The 19720-nt window shown below is 35.7% G+C and overlaps 1 protein-coding gene across 1 annotated transcript; it reads left to right on the forward strand.

The window, feature by feature from the left end:
- Nucleotides 1-16466: 16466 nt before the first annotated feature.
- LOC111893767 (dof zinc finger protein 1) lies at nt 16467-18743 on the forward strand. Its single transcript, XM_023889847.3, has 2 exons — nt 16467-16676; nt 17198-18743. Exons 1-2 carry the CDS (start codon nt 16653-16655, stop codon nt 18098-18100), a joined length of 927 nt encoding a protein of 308 aa, XP_023745615.1. The 5' UTR covers nt 16467-16652; the 3' UTR covers nt 18101-18743.
- Nucleotides 18744-19720: the final 977 nt, after the last annotated feature.

Consider the following 19720-nt stretch of genomic DNA (forward strand, 5'->3'; position numbering starts at 1 on the left):
TACATCATTTAAAACATGTATAAAAATCTTTCACCAGCATAGACAGCAAGTATTAAGACAATATGCACACATAACACGTAATTTATATTTAAAATACTTCATATCTATGTGTAAGATGAAAGGGACCATGCACTCACTTGAGAAGGTGGTGACTCGGTACTCGGACAGCGCTTCGTTTACTTTAAAATAATTTCCTTCGACGAAACCTAGTATTATTACCACTAGATTTTAGTCTAAGATTTACCGTAACTAATTATTAGTCTTATTATTATTATTATATAAGCGTTTAAACAATACTTTCCAACCACTATGTACAGACAGGGGCCAGACATAAAACACCGGAGGGCAGGACCATTTTGGCATATAGCACTTCTGAAATCCAACAACCCTATGCGGCCCTTTAAACCAGATTCCCCGTACCGCGAGTAATTAAAAAGATATTATAACGACACTTATATAATTCATAATAATAGCTCAAATATTTATTATAAATTTATAATAACAATACTAATTTTAAATATAAACTATATTTAAAATAGGATAAGCATAACTTACTTACAAGGGGATTTTAGCTAGGAGTCGGGCTCTGTAGGGGCAGAACTTCGTCGCTGAATCTTTCTAAGAAAGATTCGTGCAGCGCTTCAGCGCTCACCTTACTATACTAAAACTACAGAAAGAGAAGTCGAATCACGAGGGACCGAAATGCTCAGGGGATAAGGAGAGAAAGACTCTTGAATCAAGAGAATGGTGCAAGAAATATGAGAGCCCAAGGCTCTTATTTATACTAATTGAATTTTCAAAAACTACCCTTCATAATTACTTAATAACCTTTTAGTTATATAAACAACTAATCACCCCTCTATAATACTATTTTAAATGGATTTAATGATATTTGTACTAAACTAATGTCGAAAGAACTCAACATTAGTCTTATAATGACCGCATCGTCGATACCTTTCTAATGATATATACATATGTATATATATGTGTACGTATACATGATTTATACTTTATTTTAATACGTAAATATGCTATTATAATTTGTAACTCGTTCATACGAACTCCGTTTTTGACGTTCTTTATATCCACACGTAGGTGGAGACGTACTCTACAACTTTCGTTTAGACTCCGTTGGCTAATTTTGACTTTATTTTTAAAGTTATATTTTTAACAGGCCGGGACAGGATTGGTCCGTTAAAATCTCATAACTTCTTTATCCGATGTCCATTTTCGTCTGTCTTTTTATCGTTACGCTACTAATAACGAGATCTTCGATTCTTGTTTAGGTTGTGTCGGCTAAAAATCAATCGATCTAAAATTCGAATTTCGGGCTGTACCCCGCTAATCCGAAACTTCGAAAAATCATAACTTCTTCATACGAAGTCAGATTTGGGCGTTCTTTTTATCGATGTTCTTAGTTTAACATATTCTACGACTTTCGTTTAGAGCGCTAAGGCTAAATCTCTCTCTATCCTAAATTTACTATTTACGCTTCCCGGCGTCGTGCCGGTTCCGACGCGAAACTTCGACGGGTCATTACTTCTTCGTTATAACTCGGATTTCGGCGTTCTTTATATGTACGGAAACCCTGTGACATATTCTACAACTTGGTTAAGATTATTTATTCTAAATAATCTTTTTGTCGAAAAGTCGTTTTCGACCCCTATTGCCTCTAAATTGACTAGCCCGGATCTGCAGGCGTTACAGACTTCTTCACCAAAATTCCCTTCTTACCCTTGGGATTTTGATTCTTTGCCTTTTGCACGTTCCAGTTGCCATTGTATGAACGTGACCTTGCGGGTTTTTTTTTGGAAAATCTCCCTCTTGGCGCGTTCTGCCACCCTTGTGTATAGTAGGGAACGTACGCGCGATTTGGACAATTTCTGGCAATGTGTCCAGGTGCTCCATAGTGAAAGCAAGTATTTTCCTTCACTGGGAAGTTGTTTCTTCCTGCCCCTGGTGGCGTATCCTTTCCTTGTTCCTAGTTGTTCCCACATGCATACTTGCAGCAAGTCGTCAGTTTTGCTTGTTTTGGTGGCATGTATTTCTCAACAACAAGTTGATTAGTAGCAACTGAGTTAGAAGCAACAGATTCAGAGTTCAAGGATTCATTGGATTGTTAAATAGTTTTCTCCTTGTTCTCATCTTCTGCTACTTTACCTACAAATGAAGTAGAAGCATTAGAATCGTTCAGCTCAACACTTTATGGCACAACCACGTCAGAATTATCAAAGATATCATCAAATATATCGAAAAAATTTGAGTCATCAGACTTTAGTACAATTTTATTATCAAACACACTCTCTTCGGCTACTTGCTTGCAATGACTTAGTGGTTGATCTGCAGAAGAAGTAGAAACATTAGTGCTTGCAACCTGAGGACCACATCCCGACACAAATATAGCAGGTTTGCCATATTTGAGATGTGCCTCTGTGTCCATTTCCTCTTTTGTCAAAGGGTTATACTGATAGGTGTGATTAAAAGGAGGATGCACTTTATCATACCCTAAACCCTTTTGTTGGTTATTTTTAAATCTCAAACTATTTTCCATCATTGACGCAACTACTTCACTTGACACATCAAATTTTCTGAAATTAAAATCTGCATTTTCAAACTTATTTTTCAATGTGTCAAGTTCAACAGTTAACTCAGCAAGTTGTTCTGTCACAAATCTATAGTTTGCACATTTATTGTATACTATTCCTGAAGTTTCCTAAAATCTTTTGTTTTGGCTTCTAGTTGTGCTTTTAGAGGTTTCTGTCCTTTCCTGAGTTGATATCCTTTGTATTTTAGGTCCTCATTCTCTCTACGTAATAATTCGATGTGCTCCAGTAAATTTTTAACATTATCAATGCATGTTTGAGAACAAGTAATTTCATTGACTTTGGTGTTTTGAAGAACTCATTGTTTACCAAAAAAATCCTTTGACTAAAAGCTCAAAAGTCAATCTTAAAAGTTAAATTTAAAAAGTCAAACCTAAAAGTCAAAGCGAAAAGCTAAATTTGAAAATTTGAAGGTTAAATGAGAAAGTCAAAGTTTAAAGTCAAAAGTCAAATTTGAAAGTCAAAGTCAAATTTAAGGTCAAAAGTTAAAAATAAAAGTCAAAAAAATAAAAGTTAAAAAACTTTGGGTACAAAATGAAAATTAAAAGTAAAAGAAATTGATTTTTTGGGTTAAATGTGTTAAAAATGCGAAATTAGGAACCGAAGATGTAATATTTGAATTGAAAAGGGAAGGAAAGAAACATCTAGCAAGCTAGATCAAGTGGAAAAGGCATTGGGGTGTTGAAGCGACGCACCCGGGTTCGATCATTGGCTACCCCCAAAATCGTTTCGTCCTTCACCCATTTTTTAATAAGATGTTGTGAACTTCGGCCCCTTTGATCGAAGACTCCTGCTAGCCGAGGTTGCGATGTGAGGACGAGGCTGAGCCGTGAACACTAAGGACCGCAAACGAGCAAGTCGTAAACTCCGAAGGCCGTCAACTGCTGAGCCATAAACCCGCCTGACCGAACATGTGTCTTCAGACCATAAACTCGCGAGACCTCGGACCGTAAACCCTCAGACCACAAATCGTTTCCGGCCGCAAACTCTTTGGAAACCTTAGCTGCTGGTCGTACACGCCGCCACCCCTCGGACCGTAAACCCTCAGACCGCAAATCGTTTCCGGCCGCAAACTCTTCGGAAACCTTAGCTGCTGGCTGTACACACCGCCACCCCCTCGCTGGTTGCGACCAAAAACAACGTTTTTTCGACTTTGTAGCTCCAAAACTCGATCAAAAACTCGTTTTTTATGAAAAACGCGAAGAACAAACCCCCCCTAATTTTCAAAGATCTATCCAAAAATTTAAAAATCCTTCAAAAATAAGATCAAATAAGCTCCAGATCTGCAAAAATTGATTGATACAATCCAAGCTCTAATACTAATTATAAGTCCCCAAATATGTTTGTGTATCAATCAGATCCGTTTGATGGTACAGAATCACAATCAAACAGATGATGCCAGATATAATGAAGAAGAATGAGAAGAAGAACAAGATGAATCTTGTATGATTTGATTAGAATGAAGCTCCAAATAAAAGATTCACACACAACTTACACACACTTAAGCTCCTCTCTTCTCTCTAACTTTCTCTCTCTACCATATGCTCTTACACCTCACATATGCACTCCTCTCCATATATATATATATATATATATATATATATATATATATATATATATATATATATATATATATATATATATATATATATATATATATATATATATATATATGAGACATGGGCCATGAATAGGTTCACGGCCGTAAACCTGTTCACGGACGTAAGCACATATACAGCCGTAAACACCAAGTTGTTTATGGTCCTAGACATAAAAATACATTTTCCTAGAAAAGCAAAGTATAAACCAATATTTATGACCCAACTTCAAGGTAGCCCACTTCGAGGACAAATTCCAGTTCAAGTGGGGTAGGATTGTAACATCTAAAATTATAAGGTTTGCTTTTGAACCCTTGAGTTTTGATTTTGTTGCAAATTAGGTCCCCGAAGTCAAAATCTTGAATTTTGGCCTTGTTCGTGTACGCGAAGCATACGTCCTTGTACTCTTAGTATAATGGGCTCTATGAGAGTATGTTGCACATACTCCAATACGCTGGGAGTATGTGGCTCAGACCAAAACCCTAATAATTATGGTTTGTGTACTATTTAAACCTCATTATGGCCCAAGACCCTCCTTTACCTCAACATCCATCCCTTTTCTCGACCCTCTTAGCAAACCCTAGGTCATTTTGATATTTTTGGAGCTTTTTGGGTGATAGTGTGTGATTTTGGTTGTGAAGAAGGTTGTTCAAGAAGGAAGCTTTGCCCTCAAGACTTTGGATCTAACATCTCCTCTTCATTTTGCACTGCTACAAGGTATAAAGATCCAAACTTGGGTTGTGTTTCATTAAGTTCTAGTTTGAGGCGAGTTTTTTCCTTTTTTCCCGAAAGTTTAGATCTTGGTGAGTATGGGCTACTCCTAAACCTCCAGGTTGTACTTTCCGATGTTTCTAGTCATCTTAGTTAATAAAGGTGCAAGCTTGATCCTTTTTTAGTTCCCATTCATGTGTTAGAATGTAGGTTGGGGTGAAATAAGCTAGGTTTTAGAGTTTGGGCTCCTTGTTTCCACCCAAAGGAATAAAGTTTGAAACTTTGTGGCATTAATGGTCTTAATGGGTCCAGATCTGAGTTTTAGTCGCTTGGTATTAAGGCTTTAAGATGTTTTGCATTGTTTGCGTGGGGGTTGCGTATGCCATGTCTACTTCCTATATGTCGCGTGTACTGCCTCCATAATCGTGGCTTCCCGCTTCGGCCTTGTACGTTGCGCGTACCACTGTGTATGCCGAGCGTAGGACCTAATTTTGCTTGATTGGTGTTTTGGGCCCAAAAATTGATGGGCTTGCTAGTTAGAGTTGGGTCGTGGATGTTTTCTGATTGGCCACTTCAGTTGATGGACTCATATTGGTCTTAGTTGATCCTTGGATTTGGGCAAAGGATTTTATTTGGCTTGAGGTGTAGTTTGGCCCGTTTCACTTTGGACTTTAGTCTTGTGTTGTAAGTCTTAGTCCGGATTTTGGACCAGTTGTTTTGGGACCTTATTGTTTAGTTTGCACAAGAATTCACCCAGCCTAGCAGCCCGAGTGTTCGTCTGGGATGTTAGCAGTTAAGGTGAGTTTTCTCACCATGTTTATGGTTCGAAGGCACCAATTTCGACCCATTTGTTATTACATGGAATTTTTTTGACTTTTGTGATAATTGTATGGAAGACCATGGCGGTAGCCCATGGCACTCATATGTAAGACCAGGATTTGGCCCTCGGTATTGCGTGAAAAAGACCATGGGGTAACCCATGGTATTTATATGTTTTAAATTTGTGATATGATTGGGAAACTCACTAAGCTTTTGCTTCCAATTTATATTTGTGATTTCAGGTACTTCCGGTACTAAATGGAAGGGCTCGACTTGATGGTGAAACATTCACTCCTCACTATTTTTCCGCATTTTGATATTATACTCTGATGATTTGACATTATTATTATTGTTTGGCTTTGGAACAATGTAACGATTGTAACTTTTGTGTTTATTTAAAATACAAAAGTTTTATTTTACTTTTTGGGCTGTTGCAGTTTTGGCTTCTTATTAGCTTCTATTTTCGAAATTAAGAGAAGAAGAAACTTAGTATGGCTTTCATCTTAATTTATTGAAAAGTAATATCTAACCATACAAGCATGGGGGACATGGTGGTCTAGTGACATGATAAAGCTTAAATGGTTTAGAACTTGTGTGTAAAAGAACTACTTTATGAAGGATTTCACTTGTTTAGTCTTATACATACTAAAAACTGTAACATGCTAGGGCATGTTACACTCTCCATTTGATTCATCTTTATTAAAGAACAATTGCTTAATTTATGCTCTCTTGAAGTTCATATTCGTTATGATATTCAAGCTTAACAGTTAAGAGTTTTGGAATAGCATCTACATCAAGTTGAGTCATTGTTGGTGTCTCTAAAGTTCATCATTCTTGATAAACTTCGAAGCCTCCCAAGAGGACCCAAAGAAATAAAAAGGTTGTTATTTCTTCGTCTCTTCTTTGGTTGATGTTTTAATATTTCCATAACTTCCAAGATGATCCATGGTGGGTATAAACTTCGTTTTATGTTATTCAAATTATCAACTCTTTTGTTGCCTAAAATCATGTTTTGAAACTAAGTTTTGAATAAAAACCCAACATGGATAACATTGTACCTTGAACATTTCTAGATAAAATTGTTGAATTGATCTTAGTAAGCCTCTATTGACTCCGATTCCTTTTTTTTGAATTCAGACAATTCAGATAAACATTGAGTCATATAACTCTTTTTGGTTCGTTCATTGCCGTGAAATTTCTCCTTGATTGTATTCTAGATATCATGTGCTATTTAACAACCACAGATGTAACTGTAAACAACTGGAGGTAAAGCTCCTCACATTTCATGAACACATCTTTTTTCATTCCCTTCTCTCTTCATTCATGTTATAGTGAAATTATCGTCCTAGGCAGCTGTACCAACAGCTTCAACTATAGTTGCACAAAATGGATCATCTTTGATTGAACGCCGTACATCTTCATCTATTCAATTCAGATAATCCTTCATTCGACCAACCCACTGATTATAATACCCTGGTAGCAAGATTAGGGATTTCGTTGATGAGCCAAGAAGATTTGCATAATTAATCAATGTATTGACGTTGACGTTAGACATGGATTTGATCAGAAAATATGAAAAGCTTGAATAAAAATGAAATCAGATTCAATTGATTGATTCTTGATTGCAAGGTCGATAAATATTGGAGATTGTTCGAAGAACAACAATATTCAAATGCAGAAAAAGTTGATTGCAAAAGAAATGAATCAACAGATGAAAATAAAAAAGAGATTCCTCAATCGCTTTGAAGATTCTTACTCTTATACCAATTGAAGAGTCAATAATTCAATCAAGTATCAATTTCATATATAAATATGAACACATGATGTAAATAAATCTAGTTCAACTCATATTATCTGGTAGGCAGACACAGTTACAAGTAAATGAGTAAGGTGTCAAAAGCATCCAAGTAACCTATGCTTGTAACATCGTAAATTTTCAACTAAATTTTTCATTTTCAAAATCACATAATTTCAAATTATCACTTTTCAAATACCACAATTGTTGAAATTATCACAAACACAAATCAATAATAGTTTGATAATAATCCAGGATCCTCTAAAACATAAAATCCGTCTCATGTGTACAATCAAGCCGGCGCCTTCCTGTGATCCTGAGAAGTACCTGAAACACATATCACATAAAACGGTAAACGCAAAGCTTATTTAGTTCCTCAAAATACCACACGCATCTCATTATCCTCTCATGGCTATATCTCGATAGAGAACCTCCGGTCAATGTGTCTCTGTGGGGACCCTTCGGTCCTACAACTTGGGTTGGACCCTCCGGTCCTAACTCAATAAAGCTCGGAACAATACACATCATAAATCACACAGACATAATGCAGGATATCTCAATTCTCAATATAAGCATAACAAATAATGGCATATATGGCAAACATATAGCATTTAACACATAAAAGCATCTTAGGAATCTTTCCTAAAATAAACTAGTGCTCGTGTCTAAAATATGGTAGACACTCATCTCACAATCATCACTTAGCATTCTAAGTTTAAGTCTATAAATCCTACAATTTCTTAGTTCGCTTAAACTAATGCTCTGATACCAACTGTGACATCCCCTAATTTCTCATCCAGAAAAGACCAATTTAATTTATGCTTTTTAAAATAAAATCAGAGAAATCCTTTTAAAAGATGTTGCGGAATTGGTCCCCAAAACAAAACATGATAAAGGTTTAGAAAAACTTTTCTTGAAGAAATGTATAGTTTCATTTCATATCAAAACCTCGGGATGTCATGTTCCGATATAGATCAAAAGCATAAACAAGACATTATAAGCTTTTCAACAGTTATTTACAATTACTGGCCTATAATCCAAAAATCTCTCGTCGTCCTCCGACTATGCTCGGGGTCCACTACCTGTAACATAAAAAGCTGAGTGGTTCAGGCTTGGGAGCCTGGTGAGCATATAGGGTTTTCAACCCACAATAATAATAAACTTATTAAGTTCATCAATCAACAATAACCCTGTTTACCCGTTCCCGTTATCCTCACTTTACGCCCCTAAATACTTATCACAAGGGACATAGCCTAAAGAATATCATCGGGGTGGACACTACTGTTAAGGGGTTTCCTCAGCCATACATGTCCTAAAGGCAACCATGAGAGGGATGGAGTACAGCGAATGAACGCCCAGGTTCATTAACACCTACAGGTTGCGGGCCTGCCAGCGTTCCACTGGACTATCTAGAAAGTCTGTGGCCGTCATCCAAACTCCGCTAGATGACTGGATCACAATCACATCGAGGCCTCTCATCACTTTTATTTCATCACACATCACTATCTACCCATGTTTTACCCAACATATTTGTAGATAAAAATACATATACAGTTTAAAACTTGTATAAAACATCAATTCAACAGTCACCTCAATTAAGCAATTAATATAATTACACGTACCATGTATTTTATATAAAATACTTCATATCTAAGTGTAAGATGAAGGTGACTATACACTCACACGATTTGATAATAATCGGGCAGCAATTCGTTTCCTGAAACGATCGTTTCTAATAAAATCGAGAGTTTTAATAAGAAATCGGGCTCTGCAAAGGTCGGGCTTCGAAACCGAAAAGATAAATTTTCCGGGCTTCTCGGGCACTTCGAGGCGTATTCCGGGGGTTATAATCGATACCGGGGCTTTGGGGGATGTTAGAATGAAAGAAATATGGGTTTGGGGGCTAAAAATGACAAGTTTTCAAATATTCCCCGGGAGGTCTCGCACCCTCTTATTTATAGCCTGCGAGGCTGCTGATCGGACGACTGAGAGGAAGCCACGCGGCAGCAAATGCGAAGGCGCGCAGGTGGCTCGCACGTGGGTTGCACATGCGAGGGTCTCAATGTCGGCCTATGATTTGACCGAGGTCTAGGTCCGAGACTTCAGATGTGGCACTCCCTGCGAAGCTCGGATGTGTCATAAAGGGGTACGAGGCAACTTTTGATTAGCCGAGCCTTCGGTCCGAAGAGAATGCAACACGCGTCGACAGGTGGCCTCGGATGACTCAGCAGAATTTTGGACACGCATCGGATGCAAGGCGAGGACACGTGGCCGAAGTCCACGTATGCGAGATTTCTCGGTTTTGAAAATATTTCTCGATTTTCGCGTCAAAACTTCTAAAATCCATAACTTTTGCATACGAGCTCCGCTTTTGATGTTCTTTATATGAACGCATAGGTAAAATTATGCTCTACAACTTTCGTTTAGACTTAGTCGGCTAATTTGGATTTTATTTTTTATATTATTATTTTTAACAGACCGGGACAAGAAATCCGTTAAAAATTCATAACTTATTCATCCGACGTCAGTTTTCGTCTGTCTTTTTACCGTTGTGCTACTATTGAAGAGACCTTCGATTCTCACTTAGGTTGTGTCGGCTAAAAATCACTCGATCTAAAATTCGAGTTTTTAGCTGTTTACTGCTAAGCTGAAACGTCGAAAAATCATAACTTTCTCATACGAAGTCAGATTTGGGCGTTCTTTTTATACAGACTCTCGGTTTAACGAGCACTATGACTTTCGTTTAGATCACTAAGGCTAAAAAGTAGTTTATCAAAAACTCACTTTTTACGACATTCGACACCGTGCCGGTTTTGTCGCGAAACTTCGACAGGTCATAACTTTTTCGTTATAACTCGGATTTTGGTTTTCTTTATATCCCCGGAATCCTTGTTTCGACCACGAAAACTATATGTAAAGATATCGGGCTTATCTCACACTTTAATTTTGACGCTTATTTTTATTTTTTATTTATTACACATTTATAAATAAGTAATAAGCATATAATTTCACATAATTCACATAATACTCAAATATTTCATATTTATTATCTCATAAAGTGTTACAGTAAATGTGGTTATACTTATAAGATTAAGTGTAATTCTAAATCATTGAAAAGTTTCAATGAATGGCAGAACGAATAAGAAGAATCATTTAGGCAGGAAGATAAAAGTTTCTCCAATCTAAGAAGAAGGGATAGTACTTTTGTATCGTGTTTTAAGATCCTCTTGGTAAGAGTAGGAACCATATTACAATTTATCCTCTAAGGACACCTTAGTGCACTTGTTTGGCTATGAAGAGGAATCGGGAATTGTTGTAGTGGTTAAGTCAATATGATGTATCATACTTCGTTCTAATATCAAGTCTTAGAGTCATACTCCAAGATTGTGACTTAAGTCATAATCTTAAGTAAGAATGTTCTTACACTTGCACATTTTGGTAAGTTGTGATGTCTTGAATAAGAAAAAGACCAACTAGTACCGAATTACGTGTAGGTTTTGTCTTGATATAGACACACACTAACTCTTGGATATTTGTTTTGTCAAGAAATGTCTCTTGATAAGAGAATCTAATATGTCAAGAGGTCAGTGGGAGTCCAAAGATCTTGAAAGGTTTCAAGAACAAATCAAGAAGTAAACCGATTAAACACTAGCACACAACTTGAGGTTTATAACCTATCATGTTGACAAAATTTTATTTATTTGCCAATCCAGTTGAGTGATTATGCATATGAGTTCTACGAGTTCTCAATAGACTGCATGAGGCAAGCACCTTGTTCAATGAAAGTACATTGACTAGCATAGGTGACCTGCTAAATAACTTGGAAGCAATTGTAGGACCATTGATGGCAAGAAATTAAGAATGAACAAGTTCTGTCCATAAGAGTTTGAATTCGTCACAAACATTATCTTATGATTATGCTTATGACAAATTCACATTGATAGGAACACATGCACCATATAATCTAAGTGTCATAATGTTTCTCTCCTTCATGAAAATGATTGTGAGGAAACGCTTTCACTAAGATAGATTTTTAAGGAGATAGAGATTATGTAAATTGCATTCTCAAATTCGATTATGATTACGACATCCCACTTCGTAGTTCGAATTGTGAGATTTGACAATTAGTCTGACCATTTGGGACTTAGTAATATAAGTTCTGAATTGATTTAGACACACATGTGAGCTGTCTGAAGAAAGGTGTATGCGTTTGAGAAGCTTAGATAAAGGCTTATCGATACATATCGTATTGCAAATATGAACTTTGAAAGTCAATAAGTATTGTCTTTTAGAAGTTCAACTTTTTTTTTAATACATGTCAAAGCTAGTGGTAGTATAAATGTTATGCTGGAATGGATATAATCATCATGTTAGTGGGAGCATGATTATTATTATTTTAAGTATTGCAAGTTGGGAATATTAATTATAGAAAAACAATAGTTTCACTTTGCAAAGTTGCAGGGGTTGAAAAGTTGTTTTTGCTATAATTAAGGGAGAAAATGTTATACTTCGTTTCCAATCTAAAAGCTTAGATCGAGAAATTTTAATTGAATTTAGTCAAGAATATATTTATTATTTGCATTCTCAAAGTTCGAATTTTGAGAACACAACAAATAGAAATATTATGGCAATATTATAGCAAGAAACTGGTAAAGTATCATGTTTTTCATTATGAATCATATCCCACACGCTTCGGGTATAGGATCGATTGCATATGCTGTAATATTTGACCGTTCTAAAATTTTCCAAATGCCTAGGGCATTTAGAGGGAAAAGGGAACAAACCAAATTTGACCAAAATAATTAAACAACTGCCAAGGACAATCTAAGGTTCGCCAAAGATTGGTCGGTTGTGGTCAGTTGGAAGTATACTAATGGATGGACCATATTGACTTTATTAGGAATAGATAAGACTCTATTTAGAATGAGTTGTCATATGGAAATGATTCCTAATTGGGAGTTGGATGTTAAGAATCTATGTCTAGATTAGAAAATTCTATGCAAGAAGGATGTTCAAAGGAATGTACTTTGAACGTGAGACTTCATGACTATGGAACCCTCTTGTAACAATCTCCAATAGAGAACTTTGTAATTTCATTGGCAAAGTCATGGTAACTTTGGCGCTATGATATTACGAAAGGACCGTTGCATAAAATGTTAAAATCTAACATATTCTATAAGTAGCAAGAATTTGGTATTCTCACACTTGTGGTATGGATTGGGAATTATGAAATGAGTGTGATTGAAAATGTTATTCAATTATACTATTTCACAAAGTAAGGACCATATAAAAACATAGTGTGCATGCTATGAGCATAGGACAAATGTTGTTATAATTCAAGTAAGAAGTTGATTACCCGAAACAATAAATAATGAGTAATCAATATGGTGATTAAATAAAAGGTGTTTTATTTATACTCAAAAGTTTGGGGCCATATAGGATTAGTATTATTTTTTGTTTCACTTTCCATGTTTTGACTTCCTGAATAATAAGATAATTCAAACCCTCCACAGTCGCTCATTTTTTGGAAGTAGGAATGAAAGAAGATTGTCATGAATCCGTCTGTAGACTGACTAAAGCGTTTAGTCATAGCACAAGTTTGCTACAAAATTCATGAGTGCTGCTATAAGATTAGAGTATTGCATTAAACCCACGCTCACTTGGATCGCTTCATCGATTTTATCACGAGTGATTGGTGAGACGATAATATCTTATATTCTTGAAACCGAGATGTGTGAGTTGTATCTTGCGAGTCGGTCACACATTGATAATATGTAAACGCACCAGTAACTTGGTGTTATAAAATGTATTGTTGTGTGTGATTCGGTAAGTGAGTACAAGCGAGCATTGAGTCGAAGTTTATCCGTTCCTTGTACCCAAAGTGGGATAAAAGCGATATATGTGGGCCCCTCGATGATTTAGTGATGACACCCTAAGCGCTTTGCCAAGTCGGGACTAAGTTGATGTGTTCAATTATAGTCTGTTGTCAGTCATCATAAATCGGAAATCGGGAAACAACACATGAACAGAGAGTATAATTGAAATCTGTGTCTTAGTTTATACGATATCTAGAATGGAGGAATATATGATCCCTTATCTAAAGGACAGGTTGCTGATAAGATCATAGTTCCACAGCGTCTTTGAGAGCTACGATTGCTAATCGTATTGTACTTACATTATAGTTACTAGACTTATCCAAGTGGGAGACTGTTGGATTAGTGTCTAAGCCTGTAACCATATTTGGTATGTACTTGACCCGGTTGTGCATGCTCCTTTTGGGTTGCCTTCACCAAAGCAACTTGATAAGATGATTTATGGAGAAAGAGGATTAATTATGATTTATTATTATATTATATGAATAATATATTAAAGGAGAAATCATATTGTTTAATTAATATTAGTCAAGAATTAATTGATAATTAGTTTTGTGACTAAAAGACATTAATTAAACTTAGGGGACTAGAATTGTAATTATAAGATAGTTGTGATTGGGCTATGGATCACCTTGGAACATATGTTGAACGAATTCTATGGGAAGCCCATAAGGAATTCGTCTAAGGGATGTTCTAAAGGGAGTCCATGGGCTGCTTAGGGCCTAAGCAGTCAAATTAGGGTTTCCTAGTTGATAACCCTAATTGTCTCACTATATAAAGACCCCTATAGCCCCAAAAACATGTGGAACTCTTTTGGAAGAACCCTAGGACGGTTTTGCTGCTTCTCCTCCTTCTCTTTAGTCATCCTCTTGCTTGTGGTGTTTGTAAGCCATTATAGGAGTGACACTTGTGACTCTAAGCTCCAAAGACAAGAAGATTCAAGCCATTGAAGAAGAGGTAATCATCTAGATCTGTATTCTTAAGTCTATTTCGAAATACATATGCTAGATTAGGGTTCTTGAGTCTTGGATGAATTGCATGTACAATAGAGAAACCTAGATCCAAGCATTAGGGTTTGCATGAGCACATAGGATGTTCTTTTGACTAAAACCCATTAGGTTGACCCTTGGAGGGTTATGAAGTACGGAATGGATTCTAGAGGGTAGTCCCATGTAAGGGTTTGGACCTAATTTGGAAAATTGGGCCATTAATGGGCTTTCACGGGTTATATAGTATAGACCTCAATGGGTCGGGGGGTGAAACAATCATTTCACCCCATGTAAGGGTTTTGGATCATGGTTGAGACCCAATTGCTAATTGGATGATGTTTTAGGTATTGATAGCAGTGGACTTTAGCAGTATGAGGTGAGTTACCTTCTAGTAGAAGTGGGTCGAAGGCACCAATGCCGACCCACTAGTAGTTGATTACAGTTGAGACGATTGTCTTTGTGATAATTGTCTGGTATGCCACTATCTGTTATGCTTTATGTGCTAGTATGCTATGATATTATGTGATAGTGGTAGGGGTAGGTTAGACCCCGTAGCCAGTTGAGATAAACTGGAGGGTAGGTCGAGCACCCAAATATGCCTGACAATATGTTATGCTATGTTATTATGTGGTAGTGGTAGGGGGTGAAATAGTCCTCGTAACTGGTTGAAATAAACTGGAGGGTAGGTCGGGCACCCAGATATGCCTGATAGGGTAGGTCGAGCACTCAGATATGCTTGACAGAGGTAGGTCGGGCACCCCGGTATGCCTGATAAGGATAGGTTGAGCCCCCAGATATGCTCAGCAGGATAGGTTGGGCACCCAAATATACCTGACAATATGTTTATTGTATGGTATGTTGTATGATGGTGGAACTCACTAAACTTCGTGCTTACGGTTTACAGTTTTGGTTTCAGGTACTTCATTTTCAAAGAAAAGGAGTCGGCACGATCGTAGCGCATCCCATTATGATTTTCGCACATGAGATCTTTGGGATTATACTCTGGTATTGTTTTATGATGACATGTTTTGATTATTGATATACTGGTTTTAACATGAGATGATATTATGAATGTTTTTACACTAGTGGTCTTTGTAACAACTTATTTAAAAATGGAATTTTTGGTCATGAATTTTAGGATGCTACACTTTTACATCCTGGTCATGCATTATGATTTTCTACACAAAACGCTATTCATCATCATATTTTTTTCAGATTGATAATCAATATATTATTTTAAAATGAACCAAATCTATTTTATAAGAATGCATCATTAACATATTAATTTAAAATCGACCATATTTATACTCGATTGGGATTGGAAGAACACAGTAACAACAATAGCTCTTTTGTTGTTATTATTTTTCGCACCAATATTCTCATATAATTTAATTCTCACTCGTTCTCATTTATAATACTTTTTATATGATTTTCAAGACTTATTCTTAAATGAATGATAACCTCATTTGTAATGTTTTTATGCGATTTTCAAGATAATATGTCAATGAAATAAGAATTACTGTTATTTTCATACAAATTATTATTCTTAAATTATTATTCTTGACAATATATGTTGTAGTATTGTTTAAGAATGTTTATTTTCAAAAAGTATCTTTAATGAAACCCTATTATTCATAACTAAAATTGAAACTCGTTAAAAATTAGGTTAAATTTGCCATTGAAATAATTTTTAAGAATCGTTTTATTAAAATTAAAAGAATTAATTAGAAATTTGTTTTTGTCAGGCTAGTTTAATCAATTAAAATACTCTTATAATCATATATATATATATATATATATATATATATATATATATATATATATATATATATATATATATATATATATATATATATATATATATATATATATATATATATTATTCTATTTTAATAATATAGCCTTAAAATCATACTCATTTATTATTAGTTTTTAATTGGTCCAAAATTATTTTCTACAAGAAAAGATGTCATTTACATTTATCATATAACCTTATACAAATTTTAAGAAAAAATAGTCATTTATTTAAATAAACCATACCATTATGGTATTTTTGTGATTATCCTTTTTCTGCCTGAATGCAAAGCTCCTCTCTCTCTCACACACACACTTAAGACCTACATACATATACGCATTAAAGCACTTAGAACGTCCACACAAACCTCTCAAACATTCCTTTTTATGCTTTTTGAACAACAGTGGAAAGTAAAGGCTCATCTCTCTCTTTCTCTTTTTCTTTCTCTCTCAATTTGCTTCCTTCAGCCATGGATACGGCTCACTGGCCACAGGTACATGCACAGTTTGATTTCTCACCTTCTTTATGATCTTGGCTAATTACCAAGCAAAACGAAAAGAAAAATAAGCCTCGATGGTAGTTTAATTTGGTTTTGGTTGAATTTTTGATATCTAGATCAAACCAAACTAGAGCTTTGCTTCTATGTTCTACTTGCGTATATTTTCTTAAATTATCGATTATGAACACCAGTAACTAGAGTGCAAGTCTTTCATCTTCAACTTTCTATTCTTCGTTTCAAAATATTGTTTCCGATCTTCATGTTTTTTCTTTAATCAAAAGGCTGTTAATAGATGACTATATATATCTGCAATAGAAGAGTTGTCTTTGGGAAAAGATCAACTTAATTCGTTATCTTGAAGACCGGTTTTTGTGGATTTTCGAAAAGCATAAAGCAGTTGCCTTGTTCTGTTCATTTGTCTACAAATCTTAAAGTTTTTTTGGATCTTTATGTCTTTATCTTCTCTTTTTTGAAAACTATCTCTTACTTTTTCTGTATGGCTTTCGTTTAAATAGGAGATCGCGATGAAGCCTATGGAAGAAATGGTAGTACAAAACGCCACGAACTCATGTTCAAAACCATCTTCGAATTCTTCATCTTTAGAAAGAAGGGCAAGGCCACAAAAAGAAGCAGCTATAAACTGTCCAAGATGCAATTCTACAAACACCAAGTTCTGTTACTACAACAATTACAGCCTCTCGCAGCCTAGATACTTTTGCAAGACTTGTAGAAGATACTGGACAGAAGGTGGGTCTCTTAGAAACGTTCCTGTTGGTGGTGGCTCAAGAAAGAACAAGAGATCATCGTCTTCTATATCATCTCATTCTTCAATGTCAAAGAAGCTGCCTGATCTAGTTGTACCTCCTGCAGCAAACCCAGTACTTTCTCAAAACCCTAGGATGCATCATGAGCATGGGCAAGATCTAAATCTTGGTTTCCCATCAACCAATGATTTCAAGACTATTTCTGAGCTTATTCAAGTACCCAATTTTGATGGGACCAAGAACACCACTTCCGCTTCAGGCACCACAACTTCTTCAGCTCATCTTTCGGCTCTGGAACTCTTGACTGGAATGACAACAAGGGGTATGATGAATTCCTTTATGCCAATTCCAGTTCCTGATCCCAATTCGGTTTACTCGTCGTCAGGACAGCTGATGATTCCCATGCCAGAATTCAAGATTCCATCGCTTAGTTTTTCATTGGATGGAATGGGAGGCAATGGTGGGGGTGGTACGTATGGAAGTAGCCTCCATGATAGTTCAAGTGGGAGGCTTTTGTTCCCATTTGAAGATCTGAAAACAAGCTCAGCAACAACAACTACTCATGATGGGCATCATAGTGTTGAACAAAATAGAGATCAGAATGGTGATACCAATGGCTTTTGGACTGGAATGTTAGGAGGAGGCTCATGGTAAAAAAAAATTACATATATTTATATCTATATAGTGTTCAAACAACAATCTTTGGGGATTTAATTTCTTTCTTTCTTTCTGTCTACCGTTTCAAATGATTATTTTTCTGGTCTCCGAATGGTCGGTGGTATTTGTTTGGATTTCTTGAGAAACTAACTTGATAGGATCATACAATTAATAGTGGGTCTCTCCTCTTTCTTTATAAACATATTCATGTTTAGTGATATCTATATTTAGCAATCATATCATGATCTTCAATCAAGATCGAGGGTCCTGAAACATTACGTACTGGTACGCATAATGATCAGAAGGATTTGAAGTGAATAGAAGATGATAAAGAAAAGAAATCAAAGCCCAGTTTTTTTTGGGCTAGAGATACAAGAAAAAGCTGTACTTGTAATGGCAGGAGACTACGAACGAGAGAAACCAACTGTTCTGTATCATTGGTTAACTGGGTTTGGGGTACAAACAATAATGTATGATGTACAATTTGTATTAATTTGGTTGAATTTCTTGATGCAAATTTGTATGATTGTTTCTGTTTCTAGCTTCACTCATCTGGTAGTGTATATTGTACTTTCTTGCACAAAAAGTTGAGGACTTTTTCAGTCTATTATTCAAGACAATAAAGTAAACTTAGCATGCATCTTCAGAAAGCCAAAGATGATAATGAATAAAAGAGGCAGGTTCGTTTCCATCCACTATGTGTGTATGAAGGTGCAAGAAATTAAAACATATGATCACAAGATGATGTGGAGAAGTTGAAACCGGTTCACCTGCTTCATCTGAAAGTTCCAACCACTTCATTCTACATCAAAATAGTTTCCAAATATATACACGAAGATGGATAGTTGTACAGTACTACAACACTTGAAGAGGTTTGGTTCTTTTTTCAACTGAACTCCAGTTTTTTTTACCATGCCATGTTTCCTTTAAAATATTTTGTTTTTCAGTTTTCTTTTTTCCACTTTGAAAAAGACCTGACAAAAACCCTACTTTTTAACCTAAAGCATATGCTCATATGAGGGGCCTAAAACATTCCCCTTGGTGAATGTGCTAAAGGAAAGGAAAGGGAATAAGGATCAATCTCCACAAATCCACTTGATGATCTCTAGGCTTCAAATTCGCTCATTTTGTTTTGTTTTTTATTAATTAAATAAATAATCCACTCCTCTTGCTGTAACCCACTCGAAGAGCATAATCATAATCACCTGCTATTATTTTAAGCATATATATATATATATATATATATATATATATATATATATATATATATATATATATATATATATATATATATATATATATATATATATATATATATGGCACAGAGATTGAGGCACGAGCATTAACGGTGCATGATGATGGAGGTCCCTTTCACTTGCCAAATTGAGAGGCCTAATTTACACATCTGATGTGTATTTGCTGTACTAGGGTTTCTTCTCTCATGGGTTCGGTCACATGAGTATCAGTGAAATCCATGTACTATCTATACATGAATACGTCCATGGTGAATTCAAATCTCTAAGTTATGTTTTGTGTGTCTTTCCCAAAAAGTACAACTGTTTATGAGAAAGTTAATATCATGATGCTAGTTATAATTAGTGAGCATGTTAATTACTA

The sequence above is a fragment of the Lactuca sativa genome, chromosome 3 (assembly GCF_002870075.4).
Source record: "Lactuca sativa cultivar Salinas chromosome 3, Lsat_Salinas_v11, whole genome shotgun sequence".
NCBI classification, from domain to species: Eukaryota; Viridiplantae; Streptophyta; class Magnoliopsida; order Asterales; family Asteraceae; genus Lactuca; species Lactuca sativa.

Coding starts and splice junctions, on each gene's coding strand:
- LOC111893767 (XM_023889847.3), top strand. CDS start 16,653: ATGGATACGGCTCACTGGCCACAG. Junction 16,677..17,197: donor ATACGGCTCACTGGCCACAG/GTACATGCACAG, acceptor TCGTTTAAATAG/GAGATCGCGATGAAGCCTAT.